General features: G+C 43.8%; 1 protein-coding gene across 1 annotated transcript in view; it reads right to left on the reverse strand.

Moving 5' to 3' along the window:
* LOC112264096 (growth factor receptor-bound protein 2) overlaps positions 1–14,646 on the reverse strand; it is a 47,078-nt gene extending 32,432 nt beyond the window's left edge. Inside the window, exon 1 of the mRNA XM_042303422.1 lies at positions 14,212–14,646. Within this exon, the coding sequence (XP_042159356.1) occupies positions 14,212–14,289 (78 nt within the window). The 5' untranslated portion in view covers positions 14,290–14,646. The remainder of the gene's footprint in view (positions 1–14,211) is intronic.
* Positions 14,647–23,219: the final 8,573 nt, after the last annotated feature.

The following is a 23,219-nucleotide window of genomic DNA, read 5'->3' on the forward strand; positions in this document are numbered from 1 at the left end:
AATTCTCTCCTTCACTGCAGCCGAGGTGTGTAAGACATTTAAACGTGTTAACCCTCGCAAGGCTGCAGGCCCAGACGGCATCCCCAGCCGCGCCCTCAGAGCATGCGCAGACCAGCTGGCCGGTGTGTTTACGGACATATTCAATCAATCCCTATACCAGTCTGCTGTTTCAAGAGGGCCACCAATGTTCCTGTTCCCAAGAAAGCTAAGGTAACTGAGCTAAACGACTACCGCCCCGTAGCACTCACTTCCGTCATCATGAAGTGCTTTGAGAGACTAGTCAAGGACCATATCACCTCCACCCTACCTGACACCCTAGACCCACTCCAATTTGCTTACCGCCCAAATAGGTCCACAGACAATGGAATCTCAACCACACTGCACACTGCCCTAACCCATTTGGACAAGAGGAATACCTATGTGAGAATGCTGTTCATCGACTACAGCTCGGCATTCAACACCATAGTACCCTCCAAGCTCGTCATCAAGCTCGAGACCCTGGGTCTCGACCCCGCCCTGTGCAACTGGGTACTGGACTTCCTGACGGGCCGCCCCCAGGTGGTGAGGGTAGGCAACAACATCTCCTCCCCGCTGATCCTCAACACTGGGGCCCCACAAGGGTGCGTTCTGAGCCCTCTCCTGTACTCCCTGTTCACCCACGACTACGTGGCCACGCACGCCTCCAACTCAATCATCAAGTTTGCGGACGACACAACAGTGGTAGGCTTGATTACCAACAACGACGAGACGGCCTACAGGGAGGAGGTGAGGGCCCTCTGAGTGTGGTGTCAGGAAAATAACCTCACACTCAACGTCAACAAAACTAAGGAGATGATTGTGGACTTCAGGAAACAGCAGAGGGAACACCCCCCTATCCACATCGATGGAACAGTAGTGGAGAGGGTAGCAAGTTAAGTTCCTCGGCATACACATCCCAGACAAACTGAATTGGTCCACTCACACAGACAGCATCGTGAAGAAGGCGCAGCAGCGCCTCTTCAACCTCTGGAAGCTGAAGAAATTCGGCTTGTCACCAAAAGCACTCACAAACTTCTACAGATGCACAATCGAGAGCATCCTGGCGGGCTGTATCACCGCCTGGTACGGAAACTGCTCCGCCCTCAACCGTAAGGCTCTCCAGAGGGTAGTGAGGTCTGCACAACGCATCACCGGGGGCAAACTACCTGCCCTCCAGGACACCTACACCACCCGATGTTACAGGAAGGCCATAAAGATCATCAAGGACATCAACCACCCGAGCCACTGCCTGTTCACTCCGCTATCATCCAGAAGGCGAGGTCAGTACAGGTGCATCAAAGCTGGGACCGAGAGACTGAAAAGCAGCTTCTATCTCAAGGCCATCAGACTGTTAAACAGCCACCACTAACATTGAGTGGCTGCTGCCAACAGTTTTGGAATTGTTAGTTTGATTACTTGTTGGTTATTACTGCATTGTCGGAACTAGAAGCACAAGCATTTCGCTACACTCGCATTAACATCTGCTAACCATGTGTATGTGACAAATAAAATTGGATTTGATTTGTCTTTTGGACTCTTAAAGAGGCAGCGTCTTATTTTCAAATCTCAAAAAGACATACTTTAGAAACAAAAATGTATACAATTAATACAATGCAATTCTAAAGAATAGGGTAATGACTTACATTGCCAAATTATATTACACAGCTTTTTAAAACATACAATAACCAAATGTAGCCTCTTAATAGCTGAATTTAGAGAAAGCATGCCAACCTATAGGCCCTGCATGACCCCAGTTCATTTAAAGGAATACTCCTGGGTTTTGGCAATGAAGGAAGTTGGTGTTAGTTTTTGCAAGCTAATGCTAGGTCTCTACTAGCATGCTAGCAGTTACCATAGTCTTCCAGCCATTGTGTAAATGTTAGTTAGCAATTGCGCTAATGCTAGTCATCAACTTCATTCAAACAGTCATTGCCAAAATATTGAATTATCCCTTTAAGAACTACACCACGTCCAGGCCAGTAGAAGTTCTGTTCATGCCAATAGATTTTTACCAGCGTCCAACATTAACTGGATGATTTTTACCAGTGAGAAAAAAGCTAACGTTGGACCCTGGCGTGTTTCTTAAACAGCCACGGAGTGGTGGCGCATTGGCTATTTACTGTGCTTTGATTGACGAACAGCAAGCTTAACTCGTCTATAAAAGGTGTGGAACTGACTGAATAAAGTCAATCTCAAAGACCATGTTTAACACCTGCGTCATTCTTCAATCATACCTGAAGCCTGTGGAAGTCAGACTCTTACAGGCGGACTACACCGCTTGTGTCGCAAAATACATTTAGAAATCTATGTTATTCAATTATTGCACCCACACTGCTCGCGAGTGCCAATGAGCATCTGCGTTGCCAAGGGCTAAAATGAAGTCAGTTCTATTTCTGATGCAGATCGCACTGCAAGTCCTGCCACTTCCATCTCCTCATTAGTTTATAGAAGCAGGTATCCACGTGCCATCTCCTCATTGGTTATACCCAAGTGGGTGACTGAAAGACGAACGAAGTCAGTGGCAGTAAATGCACGTAATTTATGAAAGTTGCCAATTGCAATATAAAGTCAAGAGAAGAAAAGGCCTGGAAGGAGGAGAGATGACTAGAAACGATTTGGTTGACTGTTTTATGTGTGGATTAATTGGCGGAGTAGAGGACCTTGTGCCTTTCAGGTAAAATAACAACTCAATGTTTATATCCCAGGACAAATTAGCTAGCAACAGCAAACTAGCTAAAAAATGAGCTTGCAAGTGCAAGCTAGCTAGCTAAATTGCCATAAATGTTTAATGCTTTCGACCTGTCCCCAAATTAATATAATTGATTCAGAGTTTGTTTTGATATTTTCAAATCAAATTAAATCAAATGTTATTTTAACCTGCGTGTCATGATTGCGTTTGGTGTGGGGGGACAAAATACATTTATGCATGACGGCACACGCGAGCAGCCGGTTTGGGTTCCGTGTTACAGGTTTTTTAAGGCCCAGTGCAGTCAGAATGAAGTTGTTCCTGTGTTTATATATTGCACAACAGCTGATGAAACCAGCAATGTAAAAGTGTGAACATTTTTGATCAGTGTTATATCCTGATTGTATTTTCAGCCAGAAAATATCTAGTATTAGAATGTACCAGAGGCCACCAAAATAGAGCTTGTTCAGCAAAAATGTCTTAACCCGAGCCTGGCTGGCTACTTTTCCGATTTGGCTGGCTACTCCATGTGCTTGTGGAAAACAATGTATGCTGTTTAGTGTGAAGGAGCGCAGGGATAACTTAGGGGTGGAATGAGTCACTCTGATCAGGAAGGTGAGCCCTGTATGTTGGGGCTGGTGCCTGCCTAGCATGTTAGCACTCTAATGCCAACTGACTTATCCACGGTGATGGGAGGCCAGCTGGGGATGAGTCAGCATGAGGCAACAGAGGGTGTACATAGTCTATCATCTTTTTGTCCCAACAAGGCAACAAACCTAACCAACTGAGCTAATTGATCAGTCAGTGATTGAATTTAACACGGCTGGTCTTCCAGGTCAGTTCAATCCAAAACATGGCATGCAAGGACTAGGGTTGAGAGTCCTGTACTGTATGTTGGTACTCAAGGACTAGGGTTGAGAGTCATGTACTGTATGTTGGTACTCAAGGACTAGGGTTGAGAGTCATGTACTGTATGTTGGTACTCAAGGACTAGGGTTGAGAGTCATGTACTGTATGTTGGTACTCAAGGACTAGGGTTGAGAGTCCTGTACTGTATGTTGGTACTCAAGGACTAGGGTTGAGAGTCATGTACTGTATGTTGGTACTCAAGGACTAGGGTTGAGAGTCCTGTACTGTATGTTGGTATTCAAGGACTAGGGTTGAGAGTCCTGTACTGTATGTTGGTACTCAAGGACTAGGGTTGAGAGTCATGTACTGTATGTTGGTACTCAAGGACTAGGGTTGAGAGTCCTGTACTGTATGTTGGTATTCAAGGACTAGGGTTGAGAGTCCTGTACTGTATGTTGGTACTCAAGGACTAGGGTTGAGAGTCCTGTACTGTATGTTGGTACCCAAGGACTACGCTTGAGAGTCCTGTACTGTATGTTGGTACTCAAGGACTAGGGTTGAGAGTCGTGTACTGTATGTTGGTACTCAAGGACTAGTGTTGAGAGTCCTGTACTGTATGTTGGTACTCAAGGACTAGTGTTGAAAGTCCTGTACTGTATGTTGGTACTCAAGGACTAGTGTTGAGAGTCCTGTACTGTATGTTGGCACACAACGACTAGTGTTGAGGGTCCTGTATTGTATGTTGGCACACAACGACTAGTGTTGAGAGTCCTGTATTGTATGTTGGCACACAACGACTAGTGTTGAGAGTCCTGTATTGTATGTTGGCATGCAAGGACTAGGGTTACACCAGAGAGGAAGGCTTATTCCCAATACCTCCCCTTAGCCCTCCCCCTCGTTTTAGAGGGTCGCTCGGTGGAGGAGTGGCACTCCAATGGAGCAACTAGTGGTAGGGAGAGGTAAATTAGGCCTAGGGAATGGGACATCACTCCATCAGTTGCGCACATCAGAAACTGACAACGGATATCACTCAATTCATTGACGACGAGCCTTGTGTTTTTCACAATGCCTGTACTGGTGGCAGTAATAGCTTTCCTTATATTTCTTGTGCAACAAATATGTACTTACCATATGAGCAACAAATGAGAACAGCAGAAAAACAATATGCCCGTAATATACCCATCCTCTGGTTGTGGTTCAAAGTGGAGGAGTACTGAAGCTGGACTTTCATTCCATAGCAGTTTAACAGTCGCATTTCCTTCACTCAGTCACTACCAGTGGAAGTACTGTTCTGAAGTCATCAAACCGGCACTAGGCTACAGTCATAGATAGATGCTCCGCTCCGTGTGGCAGATATCTAGGCTAGTCAATGGAATTAAAATGACAAAACTAAAAGTTAAATGAGAAAGACAGGCTACAACACCAAGAGCCAACAGGTAGGCTGCCACTTAATACTCTGAATGTAGTTGTTATTTGCTATAGAAAGGAATGGAAAGCACACAGCTAAAGTTATGTAGTCTCAATTAGCCTAGCTAACGTTAGCTAGCAAGCTAAGCTAGTTTCTCTCAGTTGATGCAGTCAAGACAGATACTATGTAATCAGATGAGTTGAATAACGAGCAAAAAGCCTACCACTTCAAGTCAACATGGTTGCCTTCTCTCTCCCCCGGTTACTCTCAGACACACACCACAAGGCCACATGACATACAGTTGAAGTCGGAAGTTTACATACACCTTAGCCAATACATTTAAACTCAGTTTTTCACAATTCCTGATATTTAATCCTAGTAAAAATTCTGTCTTAGGTCAGTTAAGATCACCAATTTATTTTAAGAATGTGAAATGTCATAATAATAGTAGAGAAAATTATTTATTTCAGCTTCTATTTCTTTCATCACATTCCCAGTGGGTCAGAAGTTTACATACACTCAATTAGTATTTGGTAGCATTGCCTTAAATTGTTTAACGTGGGTCAAACGTTTCAGGTAGCCTTCCACAAGCTTGCCACAATAAGTTGCATGAATTTTGGCCCATTCCTGACAGAGCTGGTGTAACTGAGTCAGGTTTGTAGGTCTCCTTGCTCGCACACCATTTTTCAGTTCTGCCCACACATTTTCTGTAGGATTGAGGTCAGGGCTTTGTGATGTCCACTCAAATACCTTGACTTTGTTGTCATTAGGTCATTTTGCCACAATTTTGGAAGGAAATTTGGGGTCATTGTCCATTTGGAAGACCCACTTGCGACCAAGCTTTAACTTCCTGATTGATGTCTTCATATATTACTTCAATATATCCACATAATTTTCCTTACCTCGTGATGTCATCTATTTTGTGAAGTGCACCAGTCACTCCTGCTGCAAAGCACCCCCACAACATGATGCTGCCACCCCCGTGCTTCATAGTTGGGATGGTGTTCTTCGGCTTGCAAGCCTCCCCCTTTCCCCTCCAAACATAACGATGGTCATTATGGCCAAACAGTTCTATTTATGTTTCATCAGACCAGAGGTAATTTCTCCAAAAAGTATGATCTTTGTCCCCATGTGAGTCTGGCTTTTTTATGGCGGTTTTGGAGCAGTGGCTCCTTCCTTGCTGAGCGGCCTTTCAGGTTATGTCGATATAGGACTCATTTTACTGTGGATATAGATACTTTTGTACCTGTTTCCTACAGCATCTTCACAAGGTCCTTTGCTGTTGTTCTGGGATTGATTTGCACTTTTCACACCAAAGTACGTTCATCTCTAGGAGACAGAACGTGTCTCCTTCCTGAGCAGAATGACGGCTGCGTGGTCCCATGGTGTTTAAACTTGCGCACTATTGTTTGTACAGATGAACATAGTACCTTCAGGCCAGAGCAGCTGCCCCTCTGTCCCGAGCAGCTGCCCCTCTGTCCCGAGCAGCTGTCCCTCTGTCCCGAGCAGCTGCCCCACCTCTGTCCCGAGCAGCTGCCCCACCTCTGTCCCGAGCAGCTGCCCCACCTCTGTCCCGAGCAGCTGCCCCACCTCTGTCCCGAGCAGCTGCCCCACCTCTGTCCCGAGCAGCTGCCCCACCTCTGTCCCGAGCAGCTGCCCCACCTCTGTCCCGAGCAGCTGTCCCACCTCTGTCCCGAGCAGCTGTCCCACCTCTGTCCCGAGCAGCTGTCCCACCTCTGTCCCGAGCAGCTGTCCCACCTCTGTCCCGAGCAGCTGTCCCACCTCTGTCCCGAGCAGCTGTCCCACCTCTGTCCCGAGCTGCCCCTCTGTCCAGTGGGGTCATTGAGAAGGGTGGCCATGGTGAGAAAGCCACGGAGGCGGACAATAAGGCGGACTAAGACAATGGTGAAGTGGGCTCCGCGTCCCGCGCCAGAGCCGCCACCGCGGACAGACACCCACAAAGACCCCCCCCTATAGGTCAAGGTTTTGCGGCCGGAGTCCGCACCTTTGGGGGGGGTACTGTCACGTTCTGACCTTTATTTTCTTTGTTTTGTATTTAGTTAGTATGGTCAGGGCGTGAGTTGGGTGGGCAGTCTATGTTTGATTTTCTATGATTTGGGGATTTCTATGTTTCGGCCTAGTATTGTTCTCAATCAGAGGCAGGTGTCATTAGTTGTCTCTGATTGAGAATCATACTTAGGTAGCCTGGGTTGCACTGTTTGTTTGTGGGTGATTGTCTATGTTGATGGCTTGTGTCAGCACAGGTCTGATTTGTAGCTTCACGGTCGTATTTGGTTTATTGTTTTTTGTTACTCTTTTGTATAGTGTTCAGTGTTCTCTTTATTAAAATTCACTATGAACACATACCACGCCGCATATTGGTCCTCTGATCCTTCTCGCCTCTCCTCTTCAGATGAAGAGGAGGAAGGCCGTGACACTGCCATTCCGCTCTGTGGATAACGAATCCCATTGTTAGGGGGTAGACGCGTAATCCCATCATTATATCCATTATCTCTGGTTATACCCAAACTCTAGTCTATACCCAGAGTTTCTGTTGAGGGTTTCTAATGAGTTTCCTCTGAGAAGTAATAGTTACGATATTGTAACGATCCCGTTACAACCGTTTCTGTGCCCATTCAAACAAAATAACCATATTTTGCAGTTCCAGAAGCCATACAACATGGAAATGACACTTTGGCAACCACATAAGCAAAAGTTATGGGTATTTTCATGCTCATCATGTTGATGGAATTGTGTTCCATCGCGACGACCAAATTACAGGATGGGAGAGAAGAGGGAGAGAGGAGATGGCTTCATTTATCTCCCTATCACACACACACGCGCGCACACACACGGTTCCTGAAACAATTACGCTTTTCCTGGAGTTGAAGCAAACCAGTAAATAATCCTGCAGTGAGAATTTAGCCTGTTCCCTCCAGTCCCCTGAACTATATAAATAGTGAGAATTTAGCCTGTTTAGGGGAGGGAGGGAAAACAAAGCTTCTAGTTAGGAAGCCATCCGTATTGAGCTAACAGGCCAGGGTATTGTATTCTATGGTCTGTCCACATGGGAGAAGGCAGGTTTAGGTTTAATCAATGGTTAAAGCATTTGACTGGGCTTAGAGATGGATCTTTGAAACAGCACTGGAGAGAGGGTGAGAGGCTGTGTGTGGTGTGAGAGAGAGGTGTGGGAGAGGGTTGTTTCCGAGGCATTAGACAGAGCGGTGTTAGGATCGCAGCTTTGACGAAAAACAATGTTGAACAGCCCAAGCTAGTCCTACTGCGGATTAGTTTAGTGTGTGTGTGTCTGTGTGCATGTGTTCTCTACACTGTTTCGGTGTGCTTTACACTGTTTCGTGTGTGTGTGTGTGTGTGTGTGTGTGTGTGTGTGTGTGTGTGTGTGTGTGTGTGTGTGTGTGTGTGTGTGTGTGTGTGTGTGTGTGTGTGTGTGTGTGTGTGTGTGTGTGTGCGTATCTACTTGCACTCCCCCTAGGCCAAGGGCGGGGTGGCAGGTAGCCTAGTGGTTAGATTCGTTGGGCCAGTAACCGAAAGGTTGCTAGATCGAATCCCTGAGCTGACAAGGTGAAAATCTGTCATTCTGCCCCTGAACGAGGCAGTTAACCCACAGTTCCTAGGCCGTCATTGTAAATAAGAATTTATTCTTAACTGACTTGCCTAATTAAATAAAACAAATAAAAAATATGGTTGTGAAGCTGAGAGTCAAGAACAGCATTAGATGTGACAGGAAACCATGTTTTGCTTTTCACACTGTCGGGCCCATGATCACACTCTTAGCTAAAGAGCAGTAGGGAGTGTGTTGTAGTGAGCCTCAACTACTGTAGCCCTGGACAGAATTACAACTGGGTGAAGTCAACCCGTGCAAAATGAAACTATCTGGCAAGTTGTGAGGCCTGGAAAGTTCTGAACACACCTGAGAAGATAGACACTCTTTTCTCTTCTCCTGAAAGTTTAAAATCCCTCGTTCCTTAGATTTAGTCATTCCCAACAGAAATGGAGCAAACTCGGCATCTACCCATCCCAAACCACGCAGGAGGACAAGCAGGAAAACAAGGAAGCAAGGCTCCAGGATGGCTTCAAAGCGAAGGTCCCTGAACACAGGGGTAATAAGAGCAGCCTTTGGCCTTACGACTGGGTCAGACAGTAGCAGTAAACTTTTCAAAGCTACAGTGTGACAACTCGGTGTGTGTGTCTCTCTCTCTGTGCATGTGTGCACTGCCAGCCCTCCAGTCAGACGATCTCATACTGTAATTAGGTCAGATTCACTTCCAAGGGTAATAAGCATCATCCATGCTGCAGTAGCCGCAGGTGGGGGGGGGCAAAAATGTTTGTACTGTATTTGCCATTGTACTGAGGGGATTGCACGATTTGTTAGAACATCCTAACTTAGCCTTGGGGGAGTGCACGATTTGTTAGAACATCCTAACTTAGCCTTGGGGGAGTGCACGATTTGTTAGAACACCCTAACTTAGCCTTGGGGGAGTGCACGATTTGTTAGAACATCCTAACTTATCCTTGGGGAGTGCACGATTTGTTAGAACATCCTAACTTATCCTTGGGGAGTGCACGATTTGTTAGAACATCCTAACTTATCCTTGGGGGAGTGCACGATTTGTTAGAACATCCTAACTTATCCTTGGGGGAGTGCACGATTTGTTAGAACATCCTAACTTAGCCTTGGGGGAGTGCACGATTTGTTAGAACATCCTAACTTAGCCTTGGGGGAGTGCACGATTTGTTAGAACACCCGGACATTAGTTCACAAACCTAACCTGGTTTAATTCTTGAAAAGACCCTTGTTCTACCAATTTAGGTCCGGTGTTTGGGTTGTTAAACTTGGGTCTATCGCGTAGTAAGGCAACACAAAGGTTTATAAACACTAGTCTACCTCTCCTTCTGCCATCCCACTCTCTCTTTCTTCGTCATGCTTTGTTTTCCTGCCCTGTAATTGATAAGTTAATATACTGTAACTCTGTACACGGTGACAGGAGGTGACGAGAGAGAAGCCCGGCACAGGATTGTGGGTTTACTTTAGGCCTGTTCTCCCTCTGTCTTCTTTAGCACCTCTAGCAGGTCACAAGCTGTGACATAGGACCTGCTAGTTTGTTTGTTTAGATTACTCTCGCTCCCTCTCCCTCCCTCCCCAATAGGCAGGATGAAGTGAACGAGGGATGAAGGGAACAGAGGAGAGATGGAGGAGTGCAGCCAGCCGCATCCCTCACCTCCATTTCCTCCTTCTGGAGGACAAAGAGAAGGACAAGATCTGTGACAGAGAAGAGCAGATGGATGAATGATTGTGCTGTTCTTCTCTCAATGGGGATAGTCAATGTGTGTCAATTATTGTCTTTCCTTCCATCGCCCTTGTCTTGACACTCATCTGCATCGGGTGGTGATTTCACCTTGTAATGGGAGAGTTGATACACTGTACATTTGATCCTGTCAAAGGAGTCAGTGTCACCCACACATGCAGGTGCACACGCAAGCATACACACTCATAAATAGACACAAAGAATGGCTATGGTCAAATGGCAGAAGAACCTATCATGCATATGACATAAGTGACCCATAGGACGCAGCTTCTGGTGTATAAGCTCCTAAGAAACCTAGCAGGTTAGCATCCACGATGGGAATGAGTTCAGTTCACTAGATAGCGTTGGCAGACGCTGTCTGTCCTTCACTGTACATTCACAGTACATCCCGTTTTAGACTCCCGCTGCCTCTGGCATTCTGGGAGAGCGGAGTGGAGTGCTTTCTTTCTCTCCCTCGCTCTCTCTTGGTTTATCCTTCTGTGCTTGACTGCCAGCTCGGAACACAGACTTCTGGTGTCCGTGGGTTGGCACCAAAAAGTCAAAGAGCCAAAGTGTGACCTTGCAGGCATGAGATCTGTGCTGTATAGCCTTAGCCAAATGGCATTGACAATGGCCACAGGATTTGGCTATACAGCAAAAAACTAATCTGGGACCAGGCTACGGTGCTGCTACTTCCCTAAAAACTATTTAGCCAGACACTTGAGACCAAAGCTGTTTGTTGTTTCCTTCTTCTCCTTTGTTTGACCAGAGTGATGCTCCATTCTCTTTGGGCTTCTCCGTCAGACACGCAGCCCTTGGCCAGGTTCCTGTCTCAGATGGTTTTTCTTTCCACTCCTTGCAGGCTAAATTTAGACCTGATGCTGCCCGGCTTTTGTGCTGCGGCCTCAGTTGACAGAAAAAAGAAAGAAAGAGAGAAATAGAGAACGAGAGAGAGAAAGAGAGATTGCGTGCCCCAGAGCCATTGAATGTCTATCCAACAAAAAAACTTCCCCAAATAAAAACGGAGGTCTCCTCTCCTGCCCTTCAAAATGCGAGAAAAACCGAGATGTCTTGATGTCGAGTAACACAAAAAACAAGACAAGACTTCTGTTCAGTAAGCGTTATTTATTTCTGACATGCTTCTCTTCCTGACAACTCAATACCAGAGAATAAACTCCTCCACCCTTTGTAAAGTGAGGGATGGGGGAGTTACCCTACATATTCAGAGGAAATAATCTCTCATCTTCACAGATCTCTAAAAATATCCATGAGGACTTAATGTCCCCTGTATTGTAAGGGGATCTCAAGAACCGAGCTAAATCGATCATGGACATGGCACGTCACGCATTGGCTGTATTCTAATTCTCAGCAATTCACCAAGACAGTAGGCTTATTCCATAAGAGCTCAGTTCATCAAGAGAGTAGACCTACTTCATAAGAGCCACTTGACTAAATACCCTGTAACAACACTTGTGTAATAGTACATGCTGGAACAGTACTGGAGCTAAAAACCCAGTGCCAGGCCAGAAGCTTTGAAGTGTGTGGTTAAGAAGAGGCCGCCCATGGGCCCTGAGAACAGTGCCAAAGAGCCCCATCCTCCCTCCATGGTCAGAATTCAATTAGGAAAGGAGGGATAGGATCACTGCCGACGTTCCTGAATCCCCTCCAGATTCTCCCTCTCTCCTTCCCTCCCTCTCTGAACTCAGAAGAGCCAAGACTGCATCAGCAGAGCAGTCCCAGGAAGTTGCAAGAACGGAACTCAACTCAACAGAACCCTTTCGCAACTCCGGGCGGAGTTCATGCATGCTGCGCTATGCAGAAAAAACCGAGCAGGGGGAAGGAAAAAAAATAATAGCCTCGGGTGTAGTAGTGTTTTTACCGGCAAGCTGTTGCCACACACCACACTCTTGGACGATTAATATTTATTATGTGGTGCCCGCTGAGCGAGCGAAGCCTAAAGCCCAGGGGGATGGAGTAAGCTGCCTGGCATACTCCCCCATCCCCTTCTACAGCGCTGTGATAAAGAAAGTTCGCTCTCCATTGAGCTTCATTTCTGTGAACAAATCAGCTAACACGAGAAAGAAATCTATTGACTTGGCTGTTAGAATATAGCCTGCTTCCAGATTGGTTTGTGCTGTCTTGCCAAATGCTATGGTCATTGTCAAGCCGGCTAAAAGCTTGGCTAATACAGGAGGGAGGGACATCCATTAGTTTGGATGACAGAATGTACTATACGGATAGTAAAAGTTACTTAGACTAGTGTATACTGTACGCAGTATAGCCTGCACTCACATGCCTCCTATCACTGATCGGCAATCGCACCAATCGTCCTTCAGATATTCCTCTTGGACAATTACAGACTTGTTAAGTCAGTAGGCAACAAATTGACTGATAACTTTGTTCACCGTTTCAACCGTGTTCACCGTTTTCACAGCTCGCGGCCATATTTCTCTTAAAGCCACATGATCAGATATGTTCCTGTCTAGTGTGAACATCTACAACTGATATTTCTCTTGAGGAGATATGAATGTGTATTCCTGTCCTGGTTCGCCAGATCTGTTTCTGCCTCTGAACGCGGCGTTGCCGGGGTACATTGCCGGAGTAGAGGAGAACAGGGGAGGGAGGGTGAGCCAAGACCAGGGCCAGACCGTTCTCAAAACACCAGTGGAGAGAGGGAGCTGGAAAGAAGACAAGATTGCACACAACCACAACCAGCCATTTACATCAGAGACACACACTTCACTCTCAATCTTCTCTTTACTGCTGTTTTTTTTTTTTTGCATATGGTTTTAACCCGAACTGACACCAGTATTATGATTGCAGTGCAGGCAGTCGTGTCAGCGTGCAGTTATGCCGCAAAAAAAGTTAAGCTATAATAGAGCTTTTATAACCATTATAGCATGTCTTGAAGCAGAGCTGTTAAAGTACTGTTCTGACACTGAAATGAAGGAGCTGTCATAATCTCAGCAAGGGAAGGGGTGTGGTTGTAAACATACTGCCAGCTCATCCTCTCTCTTTCACTCTCTCTCTGCTCTCTTTCCTTCTCCCTCTCCATTTCTGACTCTCTGAGTGAGGAAAAATGTATAGAAGTCAAGGATGATACTGGAGACTTCCTGTTTCAGCATTATCACATAGCCTACTTAACCACAGAAGAAGTCCAATATTGCTGAACTACTGAGGATAAATAAAGGATTTGATGGAAGAGCTTAAGCGTCGTTTTTAACCAACTATGGGTAGGGTTACTTACCATAGCATTCTGACTCCTCTTTTAGCATTTATTTGACTCTAAAAATGATTGTCATATAGGCTACGAAGACTAATTTTGGGGTTGCTCATTCTGGTTCTCCACACAAAATGATGACCGCGTGTAATATGTGGCATACAATATAGGATGCTTGTTATAGGATGTGAGAAAGACAGAATCGTGTCCTGCCAAAGGTTATCAGTGGTATCCTTTTCCATATCTGTACGGAAACAATCGCTGAACTTTTCCTTGAAAACGTGACACCGATTACCATATGACTTGCCATTGACAAAGACATTAGCTGCGCCTCATTCAAATGTGTTGGAACCAAAGGACAACACCCCTACAACATTTTTTTATTTATATTATATTCCGTTCTATTCCCTCTCCTTCTGTAGGCCTATCATAATAAATATACCTTTGAAATGACAAGGTAATATCTCTTGGAAAATACTTTGTTATTGAATATCGACCAATTAAAGTGAATTAGGGAACTTACTGTTTACACGTTTTTAGATCATGTCCTTAAGACCAGTTAACTGTGCAGGAGTGTCTAATATGAAGACACAAAATGACCAACAACAAAAAAGGTAACAGGCTATTACAAATAGTGTAATAACTAGGCCTTTAATCAGTTAGGAACATGCTGTCCCTGACACATTTCTTAAGAATATAAACAGTGAAACAATTGGCTGCTTACCTTCAACGTCTCTCCACGTTTAAAACTCAACTCATCATCTGCAGTGGCTTTGAAATCGTATTTGGCAATGGCCTCCATGGTGAGGATTGTTGGAACACTTGTATGCGGTGTTGAGGAACGCACAAGTACCCTTCTGAAGTATTTCAATGGAGTTTATTCCTCCAAGGAATTATGAAAATTATTAACAATGTCAGAAAAAAAACCCCAGAAAAGCTCCGGTCCCGTTTTCCCCCTGGTCTGACCAGTCACTCCGAGTAGCGCAAATACCCTCACTCGCTGCACGCCGCTACAAACCTGTGAATAAGAACGCAGATAGAGAACTTGAGACTATGTAGCAGTAAAGCAACATTAACCAACACCGAAAAACAACGCACTAATATGATAGCTTGTGATGTGATGCCGCGCCCACAGACAACACTAGCATTCTGAGGCTCGCACAATAAGAGGAGGAAGGATATAATCTGATTGACGTTTCCTCAGACCAACTACAGCACATCATCTCCACAATTTGACCAATCGGATGTGAGAATACTGTCATATCCAATAGGTGTACTGTAGCTGTGCAAAACCAATGGGATTGCTAATTTACACGCCTTGTAGAGGATGTTTGACAGGCAGATGTGGTTGATGACTCAACTCGAGCTAAATGTAGAATGTCTCATTTCGACTCAAAATCGTTTTGTGTCTGGTACAATGTTTTCTGCCCTCTTCCCTTGCCATTAGCCTACATCAATATTTTGTATAAATGTCCAGCTCATTCGAGTGAAACATTGGGGAATAAAAACAAAGACCTGCGATAGTTGTAACAATGCAATAAATTGATTGTTTCCAAGTTTGACAAGCAACAGTTTGTTACAAAGTTAAAAGTAACCTAGTTGTCACAATTGCTAAAACTTAGAAAGGAGACTTGTAGGCCTACTTTAGCTCCAACACAAGAAAGATGACGAAGATACGACTATTAGGCTATTGTTGTGCTAGTCCTACAATGTAGGCTAATTAAACAAGAATATAGGCTACATCATTTCAAAAAAGTGAACGACGGTACACCAGGACTTGCATGAAGCTAAAGTGAAACTATTCAGGTCTCCTAGGCCTAGTCCACCTACCTACATTTAATGTTACCTTGTTTCTACTTGCTATCCCTTGAAATTCTACAAACACGTGTTATTAGTAAGCTATCCACTTCCTAGAAAGTGAGCTCTGTATATAGGAAGCTTCCTATCGCGACATTTTGGGAATACTTAAATCTGCACAGAAATGATCCCACTCCCCTGTTCCACTTCTCTCTCTCACGCTCTCAATTAAATTACATTAAATTCAAGGGGCTTTATTGGCATGGGAAACATATGTTAACATTGCCAAAGCAAGTGAAGTAGATAATATACAAAAGTGAAATAAACAATAAAAACGAACAGTAAACATTACACTCCCAGAAGTTCCAAAGGAATCAGGACATTACAAATGTCATATTATGTATAAATACACAGTGTTGTAACAATGTACAAATGGTTAAAGTACAAAAGAGAAAATAAATAAGCATAAATATGGGTTCTATTTAAAATGGTGTTTGTTCTTCACTGGTTGCCCTTTTGTTGTGGCACCAGGTCACACATCTTGCTGCTGTGATGGCATACTGTGGTATTTCACCCAGTAGATATGGGAGTATATCAAAATCGGGTTTGTTTTCAAATTCTTTGTGGATCTGTGAAATCTGAGGGAAATATGTGTCTCTAATATGGTTATACATTGGGCAGGAGGTTAGGAAGTGCAGCTCAGTTTCCACTTCATTTTCTGGGCAGTGTGCACACAGCCTGTCTTCTCTTGAGAGCCAGGTCTGCCTACGGCGGCCTTTCTCAATAGAAAGGCTATGCTCACTGAGTCTGTTTTCCTTAAGTTTGGGTCAGTCACAGTGGTCAGGTATTCTGTGTTTCTGTTTCGGGCCAAATAGCATTCTAGTTTGCTCTGTTTTTTTGTAATTCTTTCCAATGTGTCAAGTAATTATCTTTTTGTTTTCTCATGATTTGGTTGGGTCTAATTGTGTTGCTGTCCTGGGGCTCTGTGAAGTGTGTTTGTGAACAGAGCCCTAGGACCAGCTTGCTTAGGGGATTCTTCTCCAGGTTCATCTCTCTGTAGGTGATGGCTTTGTCTCTCTCTCTATGCAATTCAAAGGGCTTTATTGGCATGGGTAACATGTTCAGATTGCCAATGCAAGTGGAATACATGATACACAAAAGTGAAATAAACAATCAGAACAGTAAACATTAAACTCTCAAAAGTTTCTTGAAGAATAGAGACATTTCAAATGTTATACATCTGGCTATGCACAGTGTTGTAACAATGCGAAAGTAGTTTAAGAACAAAATGGGAAATAAATAGACAGATGAGTATTGTTTGTATTTAAAATGGCTTTTTTGCTTCACTGGTTGCCCTTTTGTGGCAACTGGTCACAAATCTTGCTGCTGTGATGGCACACTGTGTGTGGTATTTAACCTTATAGATATGGGAGTTTATCAAAATAGGATTTGTTTTCAAATTCTTTGTGGGTCTGTGTAATCTGAGGGAAATGTGTCTCTAATTGGCATTGGCAATGCTCCTTATCACTGCACTCTAGACTCCTCTGTTAACTGGTCATCTCAAAGCACACACATCCCTGGGTCGCTCATCTTTTCAGTTCGCTGCAGCTAGCAACTGGAACGAGCTGCAACAAACACTCAAACTGGACAGTTTTATCTCAATCTCTTCATTCAAAGACTCAATCATGGACACTCTTACTGACAGTTGTGGCTGCTTTGCGTGATGTACTGTTGTCTCTACCTTCCTGCCCTTTATGCTGTTGTCAATGCCCAATAATGTTTGCACCATGTTTTGTGCTGGTACCATGTTGTGCTGCTGCCATGTGGTGTTGCTTCCATGTTGTTGTTATGTTGTGTTGCTACCATGCTGTGTTGTCATGTGTTGCTGCCTTGCTATGTTGTTGTCTTAGGTATCTCTTTATGTAGTGTAGTGTTGTCTCTCTTGTCGTGATGTGTGTTTTGTCCTATATTTTTATTGAATGTATTTTTAAACCCAGCCCCCGTCCCCGCAAGAGGCCTTTTGCCTTTTAGTAGGCTGTCATTGTAAATAAGAATTTGTTCTTTAACTGACTTGCCTTGTTAAATAAAGGTTAAACAAATAACAAAAATAAGACATACATTTGGCAAACGGTTAGAAAGTGCATCTCATTTTGTGGAAACTGAATATTCCTTCATTTTGAATATTCCTTCATTCAGTCACAGTGATCAGGTATTCTGCCACTGTGTACTACTCTTTGTTTAGGGTCAAATATCATTCCAGTTTGCTGTTTCTTTGGTTAGTGCTTTCCAATGTGTCAAGTAATTATATTTTTGTTTTCTAAAGATCTCTCTCTCTCACACACACACACACACACACACAAACACACACTTTTGTATGAATATGCATGTGTGAAGAGTAGAAGACAACATTTAGTTTGGCTCTAGACCTCACATGTTGTAGATGTGTCATAAGGTGTAGGGACTCCATAGCAGGGACTACTGGGCCATCTAGTGGTACAAAATTTGAATAAATTGTGAAATGATACAGGAGAAAAAATATGCTGATAATTTGATAGGCTCCATACAGATAATTGCCAAAATAATGGAAACACTTGAATAAATGAGGGATACAAAATATATTGAAAGCAGGTGCTTCCACACAGGTGTGGTTCCTGAGTGAATTAAGCAATTAACATCCCATCATGCTTACTACCCTGCAACACTACAGACATCGGACGTCCAGCATTGCCATCAGCAACCCCCACCCACCAGGGGGTTGCTGATGGCAATGCTGGACGTCCGATAAATGCTGGACGTCCTGATAAATTGAAATAAATGTGCCAACGTTATAGAGTTTCTGTGGCTGTTCAGAAATAAATGAAATAATTCAAAATAGCCTACTACACCACGAGATATTTAGCCACAGACAAATAGCTTATTTAAAAAAATAGCCTAACTGCTGAGTGCAGCCCAATAACAAGGCATAACCTATAGCCGGGAACACGCAGCAAATCTGTCAGTGAACAAAGAACATGCAGACAAAACTGGCCTTTCGCAATATTTCAAATTGTCTTCAATGTCACACCCTGGTCGAAGTATTTTGTGTTTATCTTCATGTATTGGGTCAGGCCAGGGTGTGGCATGGGTTTTTGTATGTGGTGTGTATATATCGGGATTGTAGCTAGTGGGGTGATCTAGCAAGGTCTATGGCTGTCTGGAGTGGTTCTCAATCAGAGGCAGGTGTTTATCGTTGTCTCTGATTGGGAACCATATTTAGGCAGCCATATTCTTTGAGTTTGTCGTGGGTGATTGTCCTTAGTGTCCTTGTTCCGGTCTCTGTGGTTTCACCAGATAGGGCTGTTTCGGTTTTCGTTACGTTTCCACGTTTGTTGTTTTTTTGTAGTTTTTGTATTGATTCGTGTTTTACGTTTTGTTGATTAAACATGGATCGCAATCTACACGCCGCATTTTGGTCCGACTCTCCTTCACCAAACGAGAACCGTTACATTCAATTGCAGGTTGGAAAGCTGTAAGGGTACCAAATATTGTTTTACAAAGTAAAGCGAGACAGAGAAAGGCTTTTGCCATGAGCTCATATGCCCTCACCAGCACGCGAGTTGTGCATCATTGGGTAAATCAGTGAAACTGGAATGCATTTTTAGGACTATAATTTTTTCCTCATATTGTAGCGAGTTGGATGAACGAATTTTTCCAGTAGGAAATCGTTTTTCCCTGCTTTCCCAGTTGTCTTGAACACACTGAAGTCGGAGATTTCCCAACTCCTAATTCCACGTTTTTTTTAAACGCGGAATTTTAAACAATTATGCCAAAGTCTCCAGTCAAGTAAGACGACGTGGAATTGCATGAAATGCGTTTATAAAAGGCACGACATTTATCGGACACTAGACCACAACATTTTTTCCCCATGTGTGTAACTTCGGTAAATTCCTCTACTACTACTGCTCTATGCCACTACGCAAATGTGATGACATGTATGCAATGCTTTATTATAAAGGTGATTTTGTTCAAATGCATTCCGGTACCTCAGATCTCCTAGTTTAAAAAAAATGATTGACGAGAAAAATACTGACCAACCCATTGGGTATCTCATCGCACCCTCATATGCCATGTCTTGAAATGGGCATATAGACGGACTAAAAGTACATTTATATTGTAAAACTTCTGACAGCCAACTTTCTAACTCCATAACTTTTGGCTATTATAGCACTGCAGAAGGCATTAATCATTGAGTCACTGTTAGTTTTGCACTTAAGACATGACTCTGCTTTTATGATGTACAATGTGCACATTTTGTCTTTTGTATATTCAATTCTGTACATTAGTTTAGTTACAGGCCGGCTCCAGGCATAAGCAATATTAACGGTCGCTTGTTTTGGAACTCAGTCGAGGATAGTAGAATTGCACAAGGTGCAAGTTTGTTTTGCCAGTCACTGACAATTAGCCATGTCAGCTAACAAGTTTTTAATTGTAGTAATCATGTCCGAATACCGACCGGGCATGCAGGACATGTGCCTGGGTCCCTGACCTCCAGGGGGCCCCCATTGATTTTGTTATTCACTGTCACGGTGTATAAATGATTGGAGACAGGCGCAGGAATACGTAATAGGGGGTTTTAATACTCCACCCAAAAATACAACATGCCATGAAAGGCATAGGGAAGAAGACCAAAACAAACACGTATACAAAAACACAGGGATGTAACCCAAACAACAGAGCCAGGTAATACCTCCAATAAATACACGGGACTAGACCTGTAATAACAAGTGCACAACAACACACGGAACTAGACCTGTAATAACAAGTGCACAACAACACACGGGACTAGACCCGTAATAACGAGTGCACAACAACACACGGGACTAGACCCGTAATAACGAGTGCACAACAACACACGGGACTAGACCCGTAATAACGAGTGCACAACAACACACGGGACTAGACCCGTAATAACGAGTGCACAACAACACACGGGACTAGACCCGTAATAACGAGTGCACAACAACACACGGGACTAGACCCGTAATAACGAGTGCACAACAACACACGGGACTAGACCCGTAATAACGAGTGCACAACAACACACGGGACTAGACCCGTAATAACGAGTGCACAACAACACACGGACTAGACCCGTAATAACGAGTGCACAACAACACACGGGACTAGACCCGTAATAACGAGTGCACAACAACACACGGGACTAGACCCGTAATAACGAGTGCACAACAACACACGGGACAAGACCCGTAATAACGAGTGCACAACAACACACGGGACAAGACCCGTAATAACGAGTGCACAACAACACACGGGACAAGACCCGTAATAACGAGTGCCCAACAACACACGGGACAAGACCCGTAATAACGAGTGCCCAACAACACACGGGACTAGACCCGTAATAACGAGTGCACAACAACACACGGGACTAGACCCGTAATAACGAGTGCACAACAACACACGGGACTAGACCCGTAATAACGAGTGCACAACAACACACGGGACAAGACCCGTAATAACGAGTGCACAACAACACACGGGACAAGACCCGTAATAACGAGTGCACAACAACACACGGGACAAGACCCGTAATAACGAGTGCACAACAACACACGGGACAAGACCCGTAATAACGAGTGCACAACAACACACGGGACAAGACCCGTAATAACAAGTGCCCAACAACACACGGGACAAGACCCGTAATAACGAGTGCCCAACAACACACGGGACAAGACCCGTAATAACGAGTGCCCAACAACACACGGGACAAGACCCCTAATAACGAGTGCCCAACAACACACGGGACAAGACCCCTAATAACAAGTACACAAAGCACAGGTACTCACAAGACCAACGGACATGGGAACAGTAACCGACAAGACAATGTGAACAGAGGGCACATATATACAATTACTAATGAGGGGGAATGGGAACCAGGTGTGCGTAATGAAACAGTTCAGTGACACCTAGAGGCCGGTGATATAGACCTCCGGAGCTGGTGCACGGAATGAGCAGCAGTACCGGCGGAATCCGTAACAGTCACTCTCACTCACATACCATTAACATGGCATAAGTCATGGCAAAATGTGTAGAATTGCATGAAATAATACAATTGTTTACATGTGCTCTCCGTCCTATGGCAAAAATGTGTAGAACTGCAGAAAACTTGCTTTAAAACTGTAAAATCTCTGCACCATGGCAAAATAGGTAGAATTGCATGAAATGTGTTATAGAACTGCAACATTTTCTCTACGCCCCATTGCAAAATGTGTAGAATTGCAGGAAAAAAACATAAAAAACGTGCATATTTCACACATTTTGTTTGCCCACTTGGTGAAAATGCCTCTCAACCAAATCTCGCTTAGGGCCCACAAAAGGCTACCGCTGTACCTAGTTATGTTCCAACACTCTTTTCATCTGTGCCAATATCAGTTATTTTTATGTCTTGGTTCCAATAGTTTATATTTTTTTCTAAGAGATAGGCTTTCTGCAGGGTTATGTATATCTTACCTATCATATGAGTATCATTTTCTGACTTAAATAGAAGTCCCTCACGTTGTTATAGTGTTCTTAACTGTGAAGTTGTTCATGTTCTCAGCTCCATCCTTTGAAAACAGACACATGAAACGATTCTGGGATGAGCATTCACATCTTCATCAGACCAGAGAATCTTGTTTTTCATGGTCTGAGGGTCTTTAGGTGCCTTTTGACAAACTCCAAGTGGGCTGTCATGTGCCTTTTACTGAGGACTGGCTTCCGTCTGGCGACTTTTCCATAAAGGCCTGATTGGTGGAATGCTGCAGAGATGATTGTCAATTCTGGAAGGTTCTCCCATCTCCACAGAGGAATTCTGGAGCTCTGTTAGTGTCCATAGGGTTCTTGGTCACCTCCCTGACCAAGGCCCTTCTCCTCCGATTGCTCAGTTTGGCCGGATGGCCAGCTCTAGGAAGAGTCTTGGTGGATCCAAACTTATTTCATTTAAGAATGATGAAGGCCACTGTGTTCTTGGGGACCTTCAATGCTGCAGAATTTTTGTTAGTACCTTTCACCAGATCTGTGCCTCAACACAATCCTGTCTCAGAGCTCTACAGACAATTTCTTCAACCTCATGGCTTGGTTTTTGCTCTGATATGCACTGTCAACTGTGGGACCTTATATTGACAGGTGTGTGCCTTTCCAAATCATGGCCAATCAATTGAATTTACCACAGGTGGACTCCAATCATGTTGTAAAAACATCTCAAGGATGATCAATGGAAACAGGATGCAGCTGAGCTCAATTTCGAGTCTCATAGCAAAGGGTCTGAATACTTATGTAAGGTTTTTCTGTTTTTTATTTTTAATACATTTGCTAAAATTCTAAACCTGTTTTCTCTTTGTCATTATGGGGGTATTGTGTGTATTTTTTTTGTATTTATTTAATACATTTTAGAATAAAGCTGTAATGTAACAAAATGTTAAATACTTTTGCCATTCTGTTATGAGTTTTGTTATTATTTTATTGTTGTAATTTATTACATTTATGGATCTGCAGGGGACTTTTCAGATTTTCCTCGTATTAATATAATCAAAATAACTACTTGATCCATGGAACTTGGAAGCACTGAATTGAGTGAAGTAGGGGAGTTACTTTCTCCCAGAATGTCAAATAAAATGATATCATCTCCACATAAATGTCTTAACAGTGTCTAATATTTATGTTCGGGTGATTTATGTTCGTATGTTGCATCCTAAGATGCTGGATTCTTCTGCTGAAGACTTATAATAAACGGAACAGATTTATTTCATGTTCACCATAACACATTCCAGTCGACCACTCTCTACAGTGTCTTCAGCCCAACTCACCAATCCATCATTGAACTTTACCCGCCCTTGTATCGCGTAATCCAATCACTTCAATGCCAGAACGGAAACCCCATTGTCATTTGTTAAT

This window comes from Oncorhynchus tshawytscha, linkage group LG02 (genome assembly GCF_018296145.1).
Source record: "Oncorhynchus tshawytscha isolate Ot180627B linkage group LG02, Otsh_v2.0, whole genome shotgun sequence".
NCBI lineage: Eukaryota > Metazoa > Chordata > Actinopteri > Salmoniformes > Salmonidae > Oncorhynchus > Oncorhynchus tshawytscha.